General features: G+C 39.1%; 1 protein-coding gene across 1 annotated transcript in view; it reads right to left on the reverse strand.

The window, feature by feature from the left end:
- Positions 1-340: 340 nt before the first annotated feature.
- LOC306756986 (inositol 1,4,5-trisphosphate-gated calcium channel ITPR1-like) overlaps positions 341-15,901 on the reverse strand; it is a gene marked incomplete at its 5' end in the record, with an annotated part of 83,715 nt that continues 68,154 nt past the window's right edge. Inside the window, 9 exons of the mRNA XM_079241946.1 lie at positions 341-1,663; positions 2,284-2,445; positions 4,152-4,312; positions 7,727-7,892; positions 8,668-8,804; positions 11,961-12,053; positions 12,166-12,355; positions 12,798-12,962; positions 14,217-14,392. Of these exons, the coding sequence (XP_079098072.1) occupies positions 1,577-1,663; positions 2,284-2,445; positions 4,152-4,312; positions 7,727-7,892; positions 8,668-8,804; positions 11,961-12,053; positions 12,166-12,355; positions 12,798-12,962; positions 14,217-14,392 (1,337 nt within the window). The 3' untranslated portion in view covers positions 341-1,576. The remainder of the gene's footprint in view (positions 1,664-2,283; positions 2,446-4,151; positions 4,313-7,726; positions 7,893-8,667; positions 8,805-11,960; positions 12,054-12,165; positions 12,356-12,797; positions 12,963-14,216; positions 14,393-15,901) is intronic.

Below are 15,901 nucleotides of genomic sequence, written 5' to 3' on the forward strand. Positions count from 1 at the left end.
TTTTTTTTTCTTTTTCTTAGTTTTTGCCTTTATCGTGCTGCAAGCATGATGCCACTCAAGTAGCCTTCAAATGAGCAGTTAAAATTTTATGATCCTCTTTGAAGTATTAAAATAAACAGCATAGAAGCGACATGGGGGAATAACCATAAAGAAATAATCATTTCCTTTAGTGTGACATTTGTTCTGGTCCTCCTCTTCAGTTCTTGGCCTGCAAAGTTACAGTTTTCACCAGCAGACTATTTTACACTCTAGTTTATTTAAATAGACTCCAAGAATGGAATGTACAATTCAGACACAAACCAGCAATTAGTAGAAAACTTCAGTTTGGTCAAGCAGCACGCTAAGTGACGTCTGTTAGTTCTTTTTTGTCACACATACATGAACACTCAAACAGTCGTTCTCTTGGTAATGTTATAAAAAGTGGAAACAAAAACAGTTGATTGTGTGCGACAGAAAACATCAGTGCTTGGGACTAAATGAATTAAGGAGAGATTACATAATTCAGTGCAGAGATATTGAAGGTAAAGAATAAAGTCAGCAAAACGCGGCTCCCAAAATCCTCAAAAGTTGGATATTTGTTTCAAATGAGACTCCATATCGCCCATTTTAACTAATCACAGCAACATACACCTAGCTTCATGGTGAAGCAGTTTTACTGGACTGATTTTTTATCCTCCATTCCTGCAACTCATAAAAAACACGAAAAAAAAAAAAGTTTTATAGGTCAGTCTAATTTATCCTTTCATAAAGCTTAAATGTAACCACATATCCATCTTTTTTCTTTTTTTTTTTTTTTTATCACAACTGTCCTAGAACAAGAAGGACCTTGTGTTTGAGATTACAATGAATTCTGGAAGTGATAACAAATGCTTTCCTTCAAGATGAAAAGAAAAAACCAAAACACTGTGTAGGATTTCTAACAGGATTACATGCTTGTGGAAAACTGCTCTCCAGAACAGGTTGCAGTTGTTTTCCTTGTGTTTTAAATGTCATATAAATCATATCAAATATAAAAGCAAACATAATCCCAACAAAAATATCATTCATTATGTAGACATTGCATAATATTAAGCATTCCTATTGCTGTCAGTTGAAAATGTGGAACAAATGCTGCAAGGTTGAAACAAATGTTCAAATCAACATGTGACCTGAGTTTGCTGGTGCAACACTGAGGGTTAAAACCTCAACACAAGGACACTTGACAGGAAAAATCCCCTCCGGAACAAGGGCTGAACTTTGGCATACTGTCGGAGGGGTCAAATGCAAAAGTCACGGTAGTGAAGCTGAAGTCACTGCGTCCATCTCAGACTCACAAGACTGGCTTCTCAGGTCCTGAGCCACTGTGTGCACACTCCACCCATGCAGGTACATCCAAACTACACAGCATTGTTCACTTTACAAAGACACTCAATAACATACCTGATGAAGAAATATATTCTAGGAGTGTCTGGTAAAGAATACGGTCAGACTGTGACCTAAATACGTACAAAAGATGGACACCTTTTGGCAGTTTTTGGTCTAATGTGGTGCACGGTGTGGGGTGCTCAGTGATTGGTTAAAAGTAACTGAAGAGTCCTCAAGCAGGCTGCTGAGGATTAATGTTTAAGTGAGGGGGGTGACCCAAAAGACCGATTCGTTGCTTCTGCTTCCTCTGCTCCGTCATCTGCACAGAGAAACAAACAAAACAGTACAAGAGTGACATTTAAATTAGGTTTACTTTTGTAAACTCACAGTATGACCTTCCCATAAAGCTGAAAAGCATTCTGTGGAGCTGTGAAGCCATTGTTCAGGCATACTGGTATGGATCTGGAACAGTATAAAGTTCATATGCTCTGTAAAACCATTATAGTAAAAACAGAAACCCCCAACAAGCAGAATCTTGGTGCTTCTTCATTCTTTACTTGTGATCAACGAGACGGCGGATAAGGAAGGATATATGTTTTCTTTCCTGATCAGTCAGTGAGGAAGACTTTCTTCTTCCTTCTGTTTTTTTTTCCCTCTTGGTTGTGAGTAAATGTAACTGTGCGACACTGTCCATGCGGTTTGAATTCAATAAAAAATATTAAATCAAAGTAATAACATGGATCATCTTATTGAAATACAATATTCTGCTGGGAAACCCCAAAAAAGTTCTGGATGTTGTTTTTGTAAAGTTTAACCTCCATCCAGTGGCAACAGAGCTACCTGATAGCAGCCAAAATGCTGGATGGAAGCCAAAAGAAAAATAAATCAAGGGTGGCGTGCTACAACACCAGCATTTCTGTCACTTGATAGCGGAGGTACCTGCTCCTTGAGCTCAGTCAGCTGTCCAGATAGGTTGGCCACCAGTTTCATGGTTGACTCCAGCTTCTCCTGCAGGTTCCTGATTTCATTCTGCTCCCCCTCCGCGTCACTGCTCACCAGCGACATGGCACGCATCCGAGGAAACCAGTCCAGGTTGTGCTCCTGTGGTTACGCAAACACATCGGGGCAATTGTGTGAGGAGTTCATGTGATTGTTCATGCCAGTGTTAAGTTCCACTGTCGCCTCATGCAGCTCAGGATGGGGGACTGGATCAAGGTAAGATTTGATGCAATCTGTTGGTTTTCCTTAACTAGGTTGTTTATTATAGACTGGCTTTATTTAATGTGATAATCTTGTGAAGTTGCACCATACAAAAGAAGTTTAACAGAATTGAATAGAATTTTTAAAAAAAGAACAGGTAACATTAAATTTATTGGGCGAAGAAACAAATGTCTACACACGCTACTCCATGAAAATATTAAACCACATGGTCAAAGATCAGACTGCATCCCAGATGGTTCATTGAAATTAGCGTTCACCATAAACATGAAAAGAAGAAACATTGACTACAGACCACTTACTACTGTATCAAAATTGAACCCTACAAAGCCAGATGTATCATATTTGATACAGACAGTTTCTGAGACATTTTTCATCACTTCATGGTAGAAACTTTACTCAAAACCTTATTGTACACCGTATGGTACTGATCTCACACACCCTTGTGGATACCAAATAGCAGAAGAGTACACTGCAATAATTTTCATCCATTGCCTTGTAATAAATGGCAAAAATACCTAAAAATATGTATTTTTTTTCGAGATTTTGTTAAACGGTCAAATAAAGACTTCAGTTTAAAAAGTTAGACTTTACTCCCCACTGCTTTTAGGTTGGGCTTTAAAGGGTTAAAGTCTTGTAATATCCCCCTAATATCACAATAACACTTTTAAGGTAAAAATATAAAAAAATTCCTACTATTTCATAGAGCACCTAATAAAGGGTTAAACGTTGGCAATCAAGCATTCAGACAAACAGCTCCACATGTTTACATATTGTGACTGCAACAATCCGAACAGTGGAACGTGACCGTCGTTTAAGCCCACAGTTCACGTGAAAATGCAATAGAAATGATGAACAAGTCCTTATCAAGCTTTGAGTTAGAGCATGGCTCATGTACTTGTTGTCTAACTGACTTCCTCTTTGTCTTGTTGGTTTGTCTTGTAAAATGGTTTTAACCGACACGTCTGTTAGTTATGATTAGAAAAGAGGAACAGATTGATGCTGTGGTGTGTTTGTGTCCTTATATTTCCTAATTGATATGAACAAAAATCTCACTCTCACCAACTAATGGGACTTGCAATGAAAAGAGTAACAAGTTTTGTTACCATGGTTACACTGTTTTTTTTTGTTTTTTTTAAGGTTTAGACTTGGCTTTAGGTTCAGGGTTACAATTAGGTTATAGATAGGTTAAGGGTCAGAGGAAAGTAATGCGTCAATGGGGAGTCTCCAAGGTCAGCACAAGGCACATTTAAGTGTGCGTGTGTGCATGTGTCTAAGAGAGAGAGAAACATGCCGGTACATGTTAACACATGTGACTCAGTAGCACACACTGATGGAAAAAATTGGTTAATTACAGACGCCAATAACGTGACACAAACAGAAATGTTAATAATGCTGCTCTTTCATGTAGGACTATAAATCAACAACCTCAAAGGGAGAGAAGAATTATATCAAAACACCTCTTTGACCTTGTGCAGCTCGCACATAAATCCCAAAACAATGCATATTTGTTGTGAATGAAACCTTCTTACAAGATATAGAGAGATGGTAACTGAACTTTTAAGGTGTTTTTCACACTTTCTGTTTACCTTAATCATCTCAGCCACGTAGCTCTCTGGACCCGTGTACTCTGTGGAATCTTTAACTTTCACCAACACAATGAAGAACAGGTAATGCCACATGTTGTGCTCCTCTTTGATGTGCTCTTCAAAAGTCACCGTCTTGTTGTCAAACTTGTCACGCTCCAGACCTGTAACAGCACATCAACACTCGACGTTTACGCCATGAATTTCCATAGACAGGTTATGGCGTTTAATCTACGCATTACAAGTCGGTTTATTCAGAGTTTATTTATTCGGTTTGTACTAAGAAACAGCAAGCATCATCAGCTAAGTCACTACAGCTACATTAGTTGGAGCAGCTTGTTCCAAAACTCTAGCTCTTACACACACACAGACCATCTTTCCTCTGTTCCCATCTCCTATGCTGGTTTAGAGGTCCAGTGGATCAATTCAATCCACAGATGACACCTACATGCAGCAAGGCTGCATCAAGCTATAAAGTGAGGTGTGAAAAGGGCTAAAGTAATCATTGGCCATGATGTGTTCAGATGAGTTACATATAAAGAGAGGAAATACCTTGATTACACGCACACACACACACACACACACACACACACACACACACACACAAAGGTGTGTCAAGCAATTTAGCAGCTTTCCTTCTTTTGGAGTAAACTTTAGTCTTTTGCAGATATTCTACGTGTAGAATAGTAAAATTACACACTGTATAAAAAGATATGATAAAAATATGATTAAAAAAAAGCAACAAACATCTAAAGATGATCTTCTAAGAATGTTTCTTTTTGCTTCACAATTTACAGAACGTCATCTGGCAAGAATGATAATTTAATTCCCAAATTTGGCAGATGTTCTGCTGTCGATGCCAATGGTTTCAAAAATTGCTTTTGCTAAACCAGTTTAGTTAAACCAATATAGTTGTGTTCTTCTTCAAGAAAAGAGAATATTTCTCTCTCTCTCTCTCTCTCACACACACACACACACACACACACACGCACACACATCTTATTTTATTAACAAAGTCACAGGAATAAAGTTGCCAAATATAATCAATCAGAGGTTGCCTCAATAAAAAAAGCAAGAATTCAACAAACCTATTTTCACAAAAAAACATAGTACATTAAAGTTTGTGATGTAATGACTCAAGGGAAAAAAAACTATTTAAAAACAACCACTATTTCTTAACCTTTGACAGAAAATGGAAGTGAGCACAAAATACAATTGCAGCTGCAGGAAATTGGGGACTTAAATTGATCACTACCCCCCATGAGATCTACGAACTGATACAAGAGGCACTGAAAGAGCAATCAATGTCTTATAAAACCAAGGTAGACGACGTGAGGCCACTCATTTCTTGCAGAGATCTGATCCTAATCTCTGCATCTCCAGTTTTCTTGTGGTCCTTCTGGAAACCATAGAGACAGCAGCTCCCCGTGTCCTGGCCTTATTTAACATGAGTGAATCAGAGCTGATGGCTGGCTGCCTGACATAATACTGTTCTGATTCCATATGCTTACCACTTGTCCTCGCTGGCTGACCTACCATGCTCACACGCATGTCCACATGCAGCATGCAATACTGGGACTCATGCTCATCAAAATGAGGATACACATTCTGCACAGCATGTACTTATTTAGATAAATACACATCTATTGTACATATAAGGAGATGTACATGATGCTACACAAAGGGGGATCAGTGGAGTTGCACAAAAGCATATGGGAAGGAAATTAGGCGTGTGCATATGAGTGCATGAGCGAGTAGGAGAAAATGCGTGAGACATAGACATGAATTATGGAGGCGAGCAAGAGCAATGGCAGGAAGCCCGCGTGACTCAGCCTTCTGTGGAACTACAGCAAACTGAAAAAGGGGGAGGATTAGATGAGGGGAACTGCAACAAACTACATTCACCTTCATAGACGCACTTACCAGAAACCACAAATACACGAGAAAAATCTAATCTTCTGGGAGGGGAATTTGGGAATTGAAGGAGGGACTTTAAATAGATGAGAAAATAAGCTCTAATGGTGGACAGCTTTTCAAATACGAAGCCCTTCAAACAAGAGAGGAATGCCTTCCCAGGTATACACTGTGCCCTTATGACTGTAATATTACTTCTACATTTTCCATCACTCAATAGTTTACACATTATATATTATTACTCTTTGGGTTTTTCCCTTTTTTTTTTTTTTTTTTTTTTAAAACCCAAATTCCCCATTTAGTCCACTTTAAAAGGTGACACTGCTCCTGACCAGCCAGAAGCATACTTGACGTCATCACAATAAAACAAATTTAGATGGTCCATGTTTAGCTGCTTGCTTGACCCAAAGAGTGAGCAGCTATCACTTTTTTTTTTTTTTTTTTTTTTTTAACCAGTCAGAGCAGATTGGACTTTCCAAAATGGTCTAAGAACTGGTTGAAGACCCATGATCCTTCACCCTAAGAGGGGTGAGGGCAATGCAGACATGCATTCTCATACAGCTGAGAGAGAATATGCGCTGGTCAAATGATGACTTGTTCAAAGTTAGCTTGAACTTGTTCTCCACAGGGACCATTAATCTAGAGTTGGCTTGTGTGGGTGTATATATTTATGCGTGTGGGTGGGTATGTGTGTGTACATATGTATGTATGTATATGTCTGTATGTATGTGTATGGATATGTATGTGTATATGTGTGTATATATATGTATGTATGTATGTATACAAGTATGTATATATATATATATATATATATATATATATATATATATATATATATATATATATATATATATATATATATACTGTATGTGCGAGTGTATATACATATATATGTAGGTGGGTATGTATGTGCATATACGTGTATGCATTGATCTCTTTTCGTTTTTTATGTTCTCTTTTCTGTTCTCTTTCTGCCCCTTTCCTGTCCTTTCCGGTCAGGTCCAGCAGCATAAACTCTGTAATACAAACTATTATCCAAAGCAAATAGAAAAATAAAATAAGAATCAAGAAAAACAAGGGGATCATTACATCTATAAAAGTTCCCCTTGGCAAAATAAATTTGCTCAGCAGAACACAGCATCCAGAACATCAGTCTGCTTGCTTAAATGCTGGACAAGACAAAAAAAAAAAAAAAAGTTAGGTTGAACTGGAGTATTAGACCGGAAATTACCACAGTGGACTGATGCAAAGAGTAAAAAAGTGTGAAAAATAATAAAGAGCAGAGAGGTTAATGATGACTCTGATGTACTCCACCACGAAGCAGCCTTTAATAAAACGTTACTTTGACATTTCTGTGGAAGACTCCAGCACAAGCATGACGAATCTACACCTCAGTGTGGACAGCATATTAATGAAACTGCACCAAAAAAGCAAATGTCTCTCTTCAACAACGATGCTTAGTGGACCCAAAACCATGCCAGAGCCCTCTGACATGAATGGAAAAAAACAATTCATGCAAAACACACTTTAAGGCGGTGTATAGTATGAAAATATAATGTAGTTTTCAAGGACTGAGGGGAGAAATGTATTTTTTGTCGTCTCCCATAAAAAACCTCTGAACTCTAAATTATAGCGACTTTAATGGATGGACTGAGCAGTCTTACCACAAATGAAGCAAGTAGTCTTAAGAATTTCTTCTTTTTTCTGTTTTTCACTTCTAAGGTCAGCAAAAGTGTCGATGATTACACCAAAAATTAGGTTGAGGACGATGATGATGACTATGAAGAAGAACAGCAGGTCGTAAATCACTCTGGCTGCAAACAGTGACTCCTGGATGGGATAAAAACAAAAAAACAAAACACACGTGGTTGTACAATATGCACATTAGACATATCAGTAACCGTTTCAATTATTCAGACAAAATAGTGTGAATAATGGAGAACAAACTCGGATTGTTCTGTTTTAACGCATAAACCAAAAAGCAGGGTTTTACATGTTTGGGATGATGTGATGAGTTTGAAATGAGGTTAACCTTGGCCCTCAAACATGCTAATGGAAACAAGGTCACGGGGGTAAGCTGCCAGATGCTGAAGTAATAGAGACGGCAGAAAGCTGGTCGACATAATGCAGCTTGTCTTCATACATCCGTCTTAGTTAGTTTTCACTGAACACATTAAACTGCCCCTCAGTGACCAGCGGCCTAACGTGGTCACACTCCCTTTTGTGTAGCACAGGCTTGTCTTTTAAAAAAGTAAACTGGCTCAACCATGTCATTATTACTTTCTACTAGATTTTTTATAAACCTTCGCAGGCAGCAAGACATTGTGAATATGTGAGGAAGACGCTGACATCCTCTTTTGACATCACTTGTGGTTTAGCCTGAATTCAGTGGAAGTCTATTTTAAGGCTTAATTCTCACACAAGGTGGAGGCAGCGCAGCTGTGCAGAAATATTGCAAAACCTCCATGCTTTTGAAATGAAAACAAGTTCAATGGACTATGAGCTCATAGCCAAGTCGCATGACCTGCGCTGCAGCAGCAAGTGTTACACCCGCTCCACCCTTTCACACGCATATTAAAAGGGGCCTCATCACACCAGCACGTACCTCCTTAGAAGGCTTACGGAGAACGTCCCCTACACCACCTCCACTCCTCAAGCCGTGACTCAGCACAGTAACAATACACATGAGTAAAGAGTCACAAGTCCGTTCCATGTCATCCTCCTCTTCGTCACTCCCAAAATCTGAAGTAGCAGAAAGAACAAGTATAAAACTCAAACTTGATAAAGAATTCAACGTCAGTGTAGAAACATAATAAAACAGTACAGTTATATCACTGCACACAGTGATATCACAGTGAACTAGTATAACCAGGATGTCAGGACCTCAAAAGGAAACACGTCTGTTTTTATGTAACATCAAAACCAGCAGACTGTTATTCAAAGCATTAATTCAGTCCAAAGGATCCAGATAAATAACTAATATGCATGGAAAAATCATGACCTGACATGCAATTACAAAATCTCTGAAAAAAACAATCCAGTCCAATCAAATGAGAGATCTTTAGTAAATTAGCATGTGGAATAACTTCATATAGGATGATTTTAAACTGTTTAATAGCTGCTTTGCATTCCACGAGTGTCCTGCACTTTGCACGCTAATTCTAACTTAAAGCTGGTTGCTCCGTTTCTTGCCTGTAGTTTGGTACATCAGTGATTCTCAGCTGGTGGGTCCCTTCCAACCCAAAAGTGGGTCGAAGGCCTTTACCTGGGCAAAATGTTGTCAGGAACTAAAGACCCTCCTCCCACTTCAGTTCATTTCTCCAGACCCGGCGCTAAGACGATGATGCTACACCACAGGCAAAGTGAGAGGGACTTTTATCTTTTGCTTTTTAGTGTTTACTCATAGTAATCAGAAGAAAACTTAACTTTGTATTCTTGAATCTTTTTGTTTAATCTATTTTGAGTTTGTGAATAAAAATCTACTATGTTGCTTGTTATAGATTCAGTGAGTGTTCCCAAATAATTCTATTTATTCATTCATTTTCCTATCCGCTTAGTCCAATGAAGGGTCGCGGGGGAGCTGGAGGCTATCCCAGCGGTCTTTGGGCGAAAGGCGGGTACACCCTGGACAGCTTGCCAGTCCATCACAGAATTATATTTATTATTACAGTTAAAGTGAGATTAGGAACAAGATTTTATTTACTTGTCTGTTACACTTTTTATGGCATTCCTTTTGTAGGAAAAACACAAACTGAAACTGTTATAATTTTGTTTTATTAAGTGACTGAACATTTTACCACGACTGTATTTGTCTTATATTCAGTTTGAGGGTACTCTTTTATTTGGAACCACCTCTTGGCTGTTGCACTTTTTGATTCCATGTTTGTGCATGTTGTCATCATTAATTTGGTAAAATCTGAGGTTTAACAGTTGAAAATATTCATTGATTTGGATCACAGCTTGTCACACAGCTTAGTGGTGATGGTGGGTCTCAAAGCCAGACCAGCTGATAACCAGTGCTATAATCTTCTATTGGAAATTTGTTCCAACCAGTTATTGAACCCTACTGGTTGTGTTAGTTTGTCTCACAGGGGTGGAGGTGTGTTGCAAGCATCAAGAAGATGTAACAGAAACTCCTGAAGTTAGGTTGAATGTGTGGTGAGATCAAGTGTAATAAAAAATTTTTTATAGTGTCAGTAAAAATAAAATCATGTTCATTTACACACACATGAACACACACAATACAAAGAATAAAGTCAAGGTTGAACTCAAGGAAAAGCCTTGAATTAGCGAGAGAGAAAATTTTCACACAACAGTCGTAGAAGTAGATAATGTGATCCGATGAGACCAGATTTATCTTGTTCAGCAGTGACAGACACATCACAATCAGAAACACACAGATGTTACTATCTGGAGTTTCTTCAGCTACTCAGATCCAGGTTCAGCAACAAGCGACAAGACCTTTTTTTTGTCAGATTGTTTTCTTCTTTGACACAAATTAGAAAAAAAATGTTCATGGAGCAAGAGACCCTTTTTGACATGTAGATTACATGAAATGTGTTTACATTCCAGAGTGGCATGCAGTCATTTAATCACACTTTCAATGTTTTTTTTCTTTCCAAAACATCCTTGACCCACTTGTGCACCACAAGATCTGTTTACATGTTTTCTTTCAGAGCGCTACTACTGTTTGTCACAGCAGAAATAATTTTGTTTGGCTGGAATGCGACAAGCTAGACGGACAAAAACTTAATTAGAACGTTTACAGGCCAATTTTAAAATAGTTCGAAGCTGGGCTTGCTTAACACCTCTGGGGCGATTAAACAAGAGAGAGCTCATTTTGTGTGTTTGTTTATCCTAAAAACTGACTTAGATTTAATTTGGCTCAAGGCTGAATGATTTGAACTGACTAATCTAAGTGGAGAAGCAGGATAATGCAGAAGTAGGTCAGATTTTTTCGATTGTAACTCGAAACTAACAGACTTTTGTGACAAACAACGGTTTTAGCCGTTTCAGTCCTGATGGCACCAACCAGTCTAACGGGTGGGGCAGTTCCCTGGAATTTCACCTTTTTGAGACAAAACCATAAATTGATGTCACATGCGGGGTCGATGAGGTCATGTGTGAGTAAATGAGGTCAAGTGGTAGTCATGTGATGCCTAACCGAGTCACACGTGTAAGTATGAACTGGTGAAATGCAGAACACAAGAAAATGCATTATTTTCTCTTTTAAATCTCACAAATTTGTTTTTATCAACTGTGGTGAGAAGTTTGTTTTCTATCCCATGATTGCAGCTTCTTTGTTGTCTTCCTCATGATGCAATTTCCTTTTATTTGCTATTTCTCTTTTCTGCATAAAATGATTCAACACCACAGTGAGAAAACAAGGAACATCAAAACCCAACCATAACCTTGGTCTTTGTGCGTGCACATTTCTGTATTTCCATTCAATTTTATTTTACGGCGAGTTCGAGTGGTGCTTAATGGTCTCCTTCCAGTCTCTGTAATTCTATCCAAAAACCTTATCACCAATTAAACTGAGCTCACAGTAATGAATATTTAATAGATTTAAATCAGATTTCATTTAGGATAAGAAATACTTAAAATAGTATTTCACATTTAAAACAGGGGCATCACGCTTCAGTCTTTAAGGGCCACAATCTTGCAGGTTTTCCATGTATCCCTGCTCCAACACACCTGACCCAAACTAATAAGTCATTGTGAAGAACTTTATAGGCTGTTAGATCCATTTAATTTGAGTTATGTGTGTTAAAGCAGGAATACATAAAAAACAATGCAGGACATTTGCCCACAAGGACCGACTTTGAACACGCCTGATCTAAAACCACGCATTGAACAATGGAATGCATGCACGTTCTTTTATTGTTTAATAGTTACCTTCCTGTAGTGGGTTTGTGCTGCAGTTCTTATCAATCCCTCCATGACAAATTCCTGCAGACAGAAACTCCCCAGTCAGACTAGTTCCACTTTCTAGAAAGTAATAAAAGGATCATGCAAATGTTTTCCGTTCGTTTTGAAAAGCAGAACTTGTTTCATTAAGGCCATCTGGAAAACAAGAAAACTGACTGCAGTTTGTACTGACTCTGGGTTGCGTTGGGGATACGGTCCACCTCCAAGATGAAGTCGTCCTGGAAAAAGATGTAGCCAACGATGGAAAACAAGTAGACCAAAATGAGAGCGAGCACAGCCGTCAACACGATGGAGCGTCCATTACGAGTCACGCTCTTAATTACATTCAGCAAGGTCTCTTCTCGATAGACGAGGTCAAACAGCTACAGGGACAGAGGTTACAACAAATGGTTCCTTGGTTAGTATTCTTCACAGTATGCAGCTTTTTAGTATGTTTTACACAAAGTGTTATTAATGACATATATTTCATTGGCTGCTCATACCTATGAAAAAAAAGCCCCCCAAAAACCAGTTTACTCAGTCTGAGAAGCAGACCTAAAGCACCAGCACACAGCATGTGCGATAACACCACACCATCAACAACAGCAGCAACTTTGTTCCACCACCAAGAAACCAACCTCAGGTTTCTGAGGAGGATAAGATCTTGACTGCACCATGATGAAAAGCTTAGATTACAGTCAAAGATGAGATCTTATACATATCTCTACTCAAAATGTCTTATTTCCTGTGTATGCATAGATAGCAACAATGCTACATTTCTAGAATATGCATTTACAACACATAATCTATGTGTGTTTGTCTCACCAACAGGCTGTAGAAAAAGACGTGACCAAACACCCCCAGACAGCAGATAATGAGGTAGAAGAGGTGATAGAGGAACTCAAAGTCCATCACCATGGCCTTATAGCCTCGTGTGAAGGTTCCTCGGTTTCCAACAAAACTTATCAGGAAGATGATTTTATTACAAACCTGGAAGGTAAAAGACAAGTTATTAATAATTAGAATATAGGATCATAAATCCTTAAATAAATCTTTGGAGGAAACAAAAATCAACAATGCCATTTGCTGCGGACTCGGAGGTTGATCGAGGCTGTATTGACAGACGCTGTGTTGACAGCAGTATGTTAGGGTTCAAACTAAATCAGGGCAAATTTAATCAGAATTGCGTAATCTGAAACAGATTTCCTCCCACATATGAAACCCGTTTTCCTGAATTTAGGTAGCAAGGGGTACAAAAAGAAATTTGGTTGAGACAGCAAGACCAGGACTCTTCAGGTGAGTTCTGGGTCAGATATACTATAACTCTGACAAGGTTTCTTTCTGTTTTTATGTGACTGACACATGTTTCAGACAGGGAAATGACAGCGGTGGGGAAGCATGAAAGGAGAGGTCATCACACTATTTTTTCCCACACAGTGAAAATGTTCTCTGACCAAAACTGAAACTCAAATTTAAACAGCTAATTTTGCAGCTGAAATGTGGCCTATTTAAAGAATCCTCACCTGTGTAAAAGAAAATCTGGTTCAAAAATGTGAAGGGGAAATCTGACCAGAGAATAAACTGGATTTTTAGAGTAACCAGGTTACTGCTTCCCATGGTAACATGCTCTCTGATTTCGTGCTTTAACCTAATTTCTCTTGTTGCCCTGCTTTTGTCTGTACATGTAAACAAAGCAAGTGTAGGGAGACGTGGCTCAAGGTTTTTACTTTGTGTGCACATGTGTTTGCTCAAGAGGACATCTAGAAAATCTGTGGGGCAGTCTCTCTCTCTCTCTCTCTCTTGCACGCTCTCTTTCTCAGGTCCAGTGACGCATTTCATATCATGTAGTTCAGCCAGGCTCTGCCAGGCAGAACTGCAGTGACTGGGGTCAACACCGCAGACAGGTGGTGCACCGACATGCCAAGTGGGTATGAGTGTGAAAGTTAAAAGGAGAAATGGTACTGGTGGGGTGAAGATTTCTTAGTACTTAGAAGTACACACTAAAAACCCACACAAAGATGTTATTTTTTCACATTTAGTATTAAGAGGATATATGAAATGGCTCAGCTACACAGAAAAATAGTTTTCCTCAGCAAGATTCTTGCCATGTAAGCAGTTTTTTTTACTAAATTTGCTGAAGTTGTGAGAATTTCTTTCAATGGGAACAAAGGAATTATGCTCAACAAAGATCTCTGAAAACTTCTGCTGGTGATATGAGTCAACCACAAAAGTTAGATCACTCACGTTGAAAGCACCCAGAAGGAAGAGCGTGGGCTCCAGGCCCAAAGAGAAGATGAGACGGAGAATAGTGACAATGACCAGGGCAGCAATGCCCAGTGGCTGGGGCATGATGACAACCATGACCAGCGTCGCCAAGAAGCCCATCCACAGTAGTGCAGAGAGATGAGGATCCAGTATTTCTGCAGGAAACAAATGCACACACAGAACCAGGAAACTGAATATACAACACACAGGCCAGCTGGAAGGGATACCTGACTAAACCTACCACCAGTTTCAAGAATTCTAAAAATTCTGCACCATAAACTAAACCTGTCTGAGAGATTGAGAGGATGTCAGTGCAGTTTGTATCTTGCACTGATTTTTTTTTTTTTAACAGGGTTCCCATAATATTTCCTCATTCTTCAGACTTTGAACTGAAAGAAAACAAGTTGCTTTCTTTTCAGCACGTCCCTCTGAAGGGGTCGCTGCAGCGAATCATCGCACAGGTGAGTTGGCACATGTTTTACGCTGGAAAAGAAAGCCGGTTGCATAACATCCAAAAATGTATGACACAGTTTTACTGAGAGCAAGTGTGTGTATGTGTGTGCACACTAAGCTTTAGTAAGAGCCAACCTGATACCCCTCTTGATCCTGAGGTAAATCCAGGATTAGTGTTCTAGTCAAGTGTTTCATGTGGCCATGGGTCAATCAAACTAATGCCTTTAGGCATGCAGGACCATGCCTAAAGGCAAGGCCAAACTTAACCTGGAAATGATCTCTATGTATGTACACGAGTCATTAATCATCCATAAAATGAGCGGAAACAAGGAAGGCGGGGGAGAAGTGCAGTTTATAAAAAATAAACACACGTAGAAATGCAAAAAAACAAACAAAAAGGCAGCGCTGCAGTTAAGGGAGTCCTCCTTTCCTTGCCCACTTGCCTCCCTTTGTCTCCTTCCCTTTTTTTTTTTTTTTTCCAATCCCTGTGGAGATCACATGACAGGTGCCACTTACATAACAGCCTCTAAAAATACCTCAGCTGAAAGATTCATGAGGAATGAGCAGGGAGCAACTTGCAGCTCCAGTTAGGTTGGAGACTGAAAGAGAGGCGCTTACGTGCGCTCACAAACTCTTCACCTGCCTCAAGATTCAGTTACATGTGCAAGTGGATTATACGTCTACAAACAAGTAGAAAATCAACAGTTGAGAAAGCAGCACGCACAAACAGTGTGAGTGTGAGCATGTGTGCGATGAGTTCTGAAGTTATTTATCAGAAGGCAGCCAGTCATGCATGCATGCAGGAAGAACACACTGATCTAGATCTCCTGCTCTTATAACCTTCATTCTAAAGCCCTAGGCAAAGGAGGGAGGAGAGTAGTGGGTGTGTGCCTGAGTGTGTGTGTGAGAGAGAACAGAGGTCAAAAGTCATAAAGTGGCTGTTTGAGCTAGTCAAAGGTATGTCGAAATCTCACGTGATGATGTCTTGCAGACAGACGTTTCCAGAGTAGAGATGGGATACAGTCACACCTCATTCATCTTGTGCAGGGATTCTTTTATGTGTAAAAGGTACAGCATGTGGGTGTCTCTTTTTATCTTAGACTGCAGCAAATTTTACACATTTTTTAAAACAGTATGCAAATGTAAAACAATGCCAATATTTAGGAATTCTTAAAGTTTGTTTTTAAACTTTATGCACACAGAGATAGAAG

This window comes from Telmatherina bonti (genome assembly GCF_933228915.1).
Source record: "Telmatherina bonti genome assembly, chromosome: 6".
Taxonomy (NCBI): Eukaryota; Metazoa; Chordata; class Actinopteri; order Atheriniformes; family Telmatherinidae; genus Telmatherina; species Telmatherina bonti.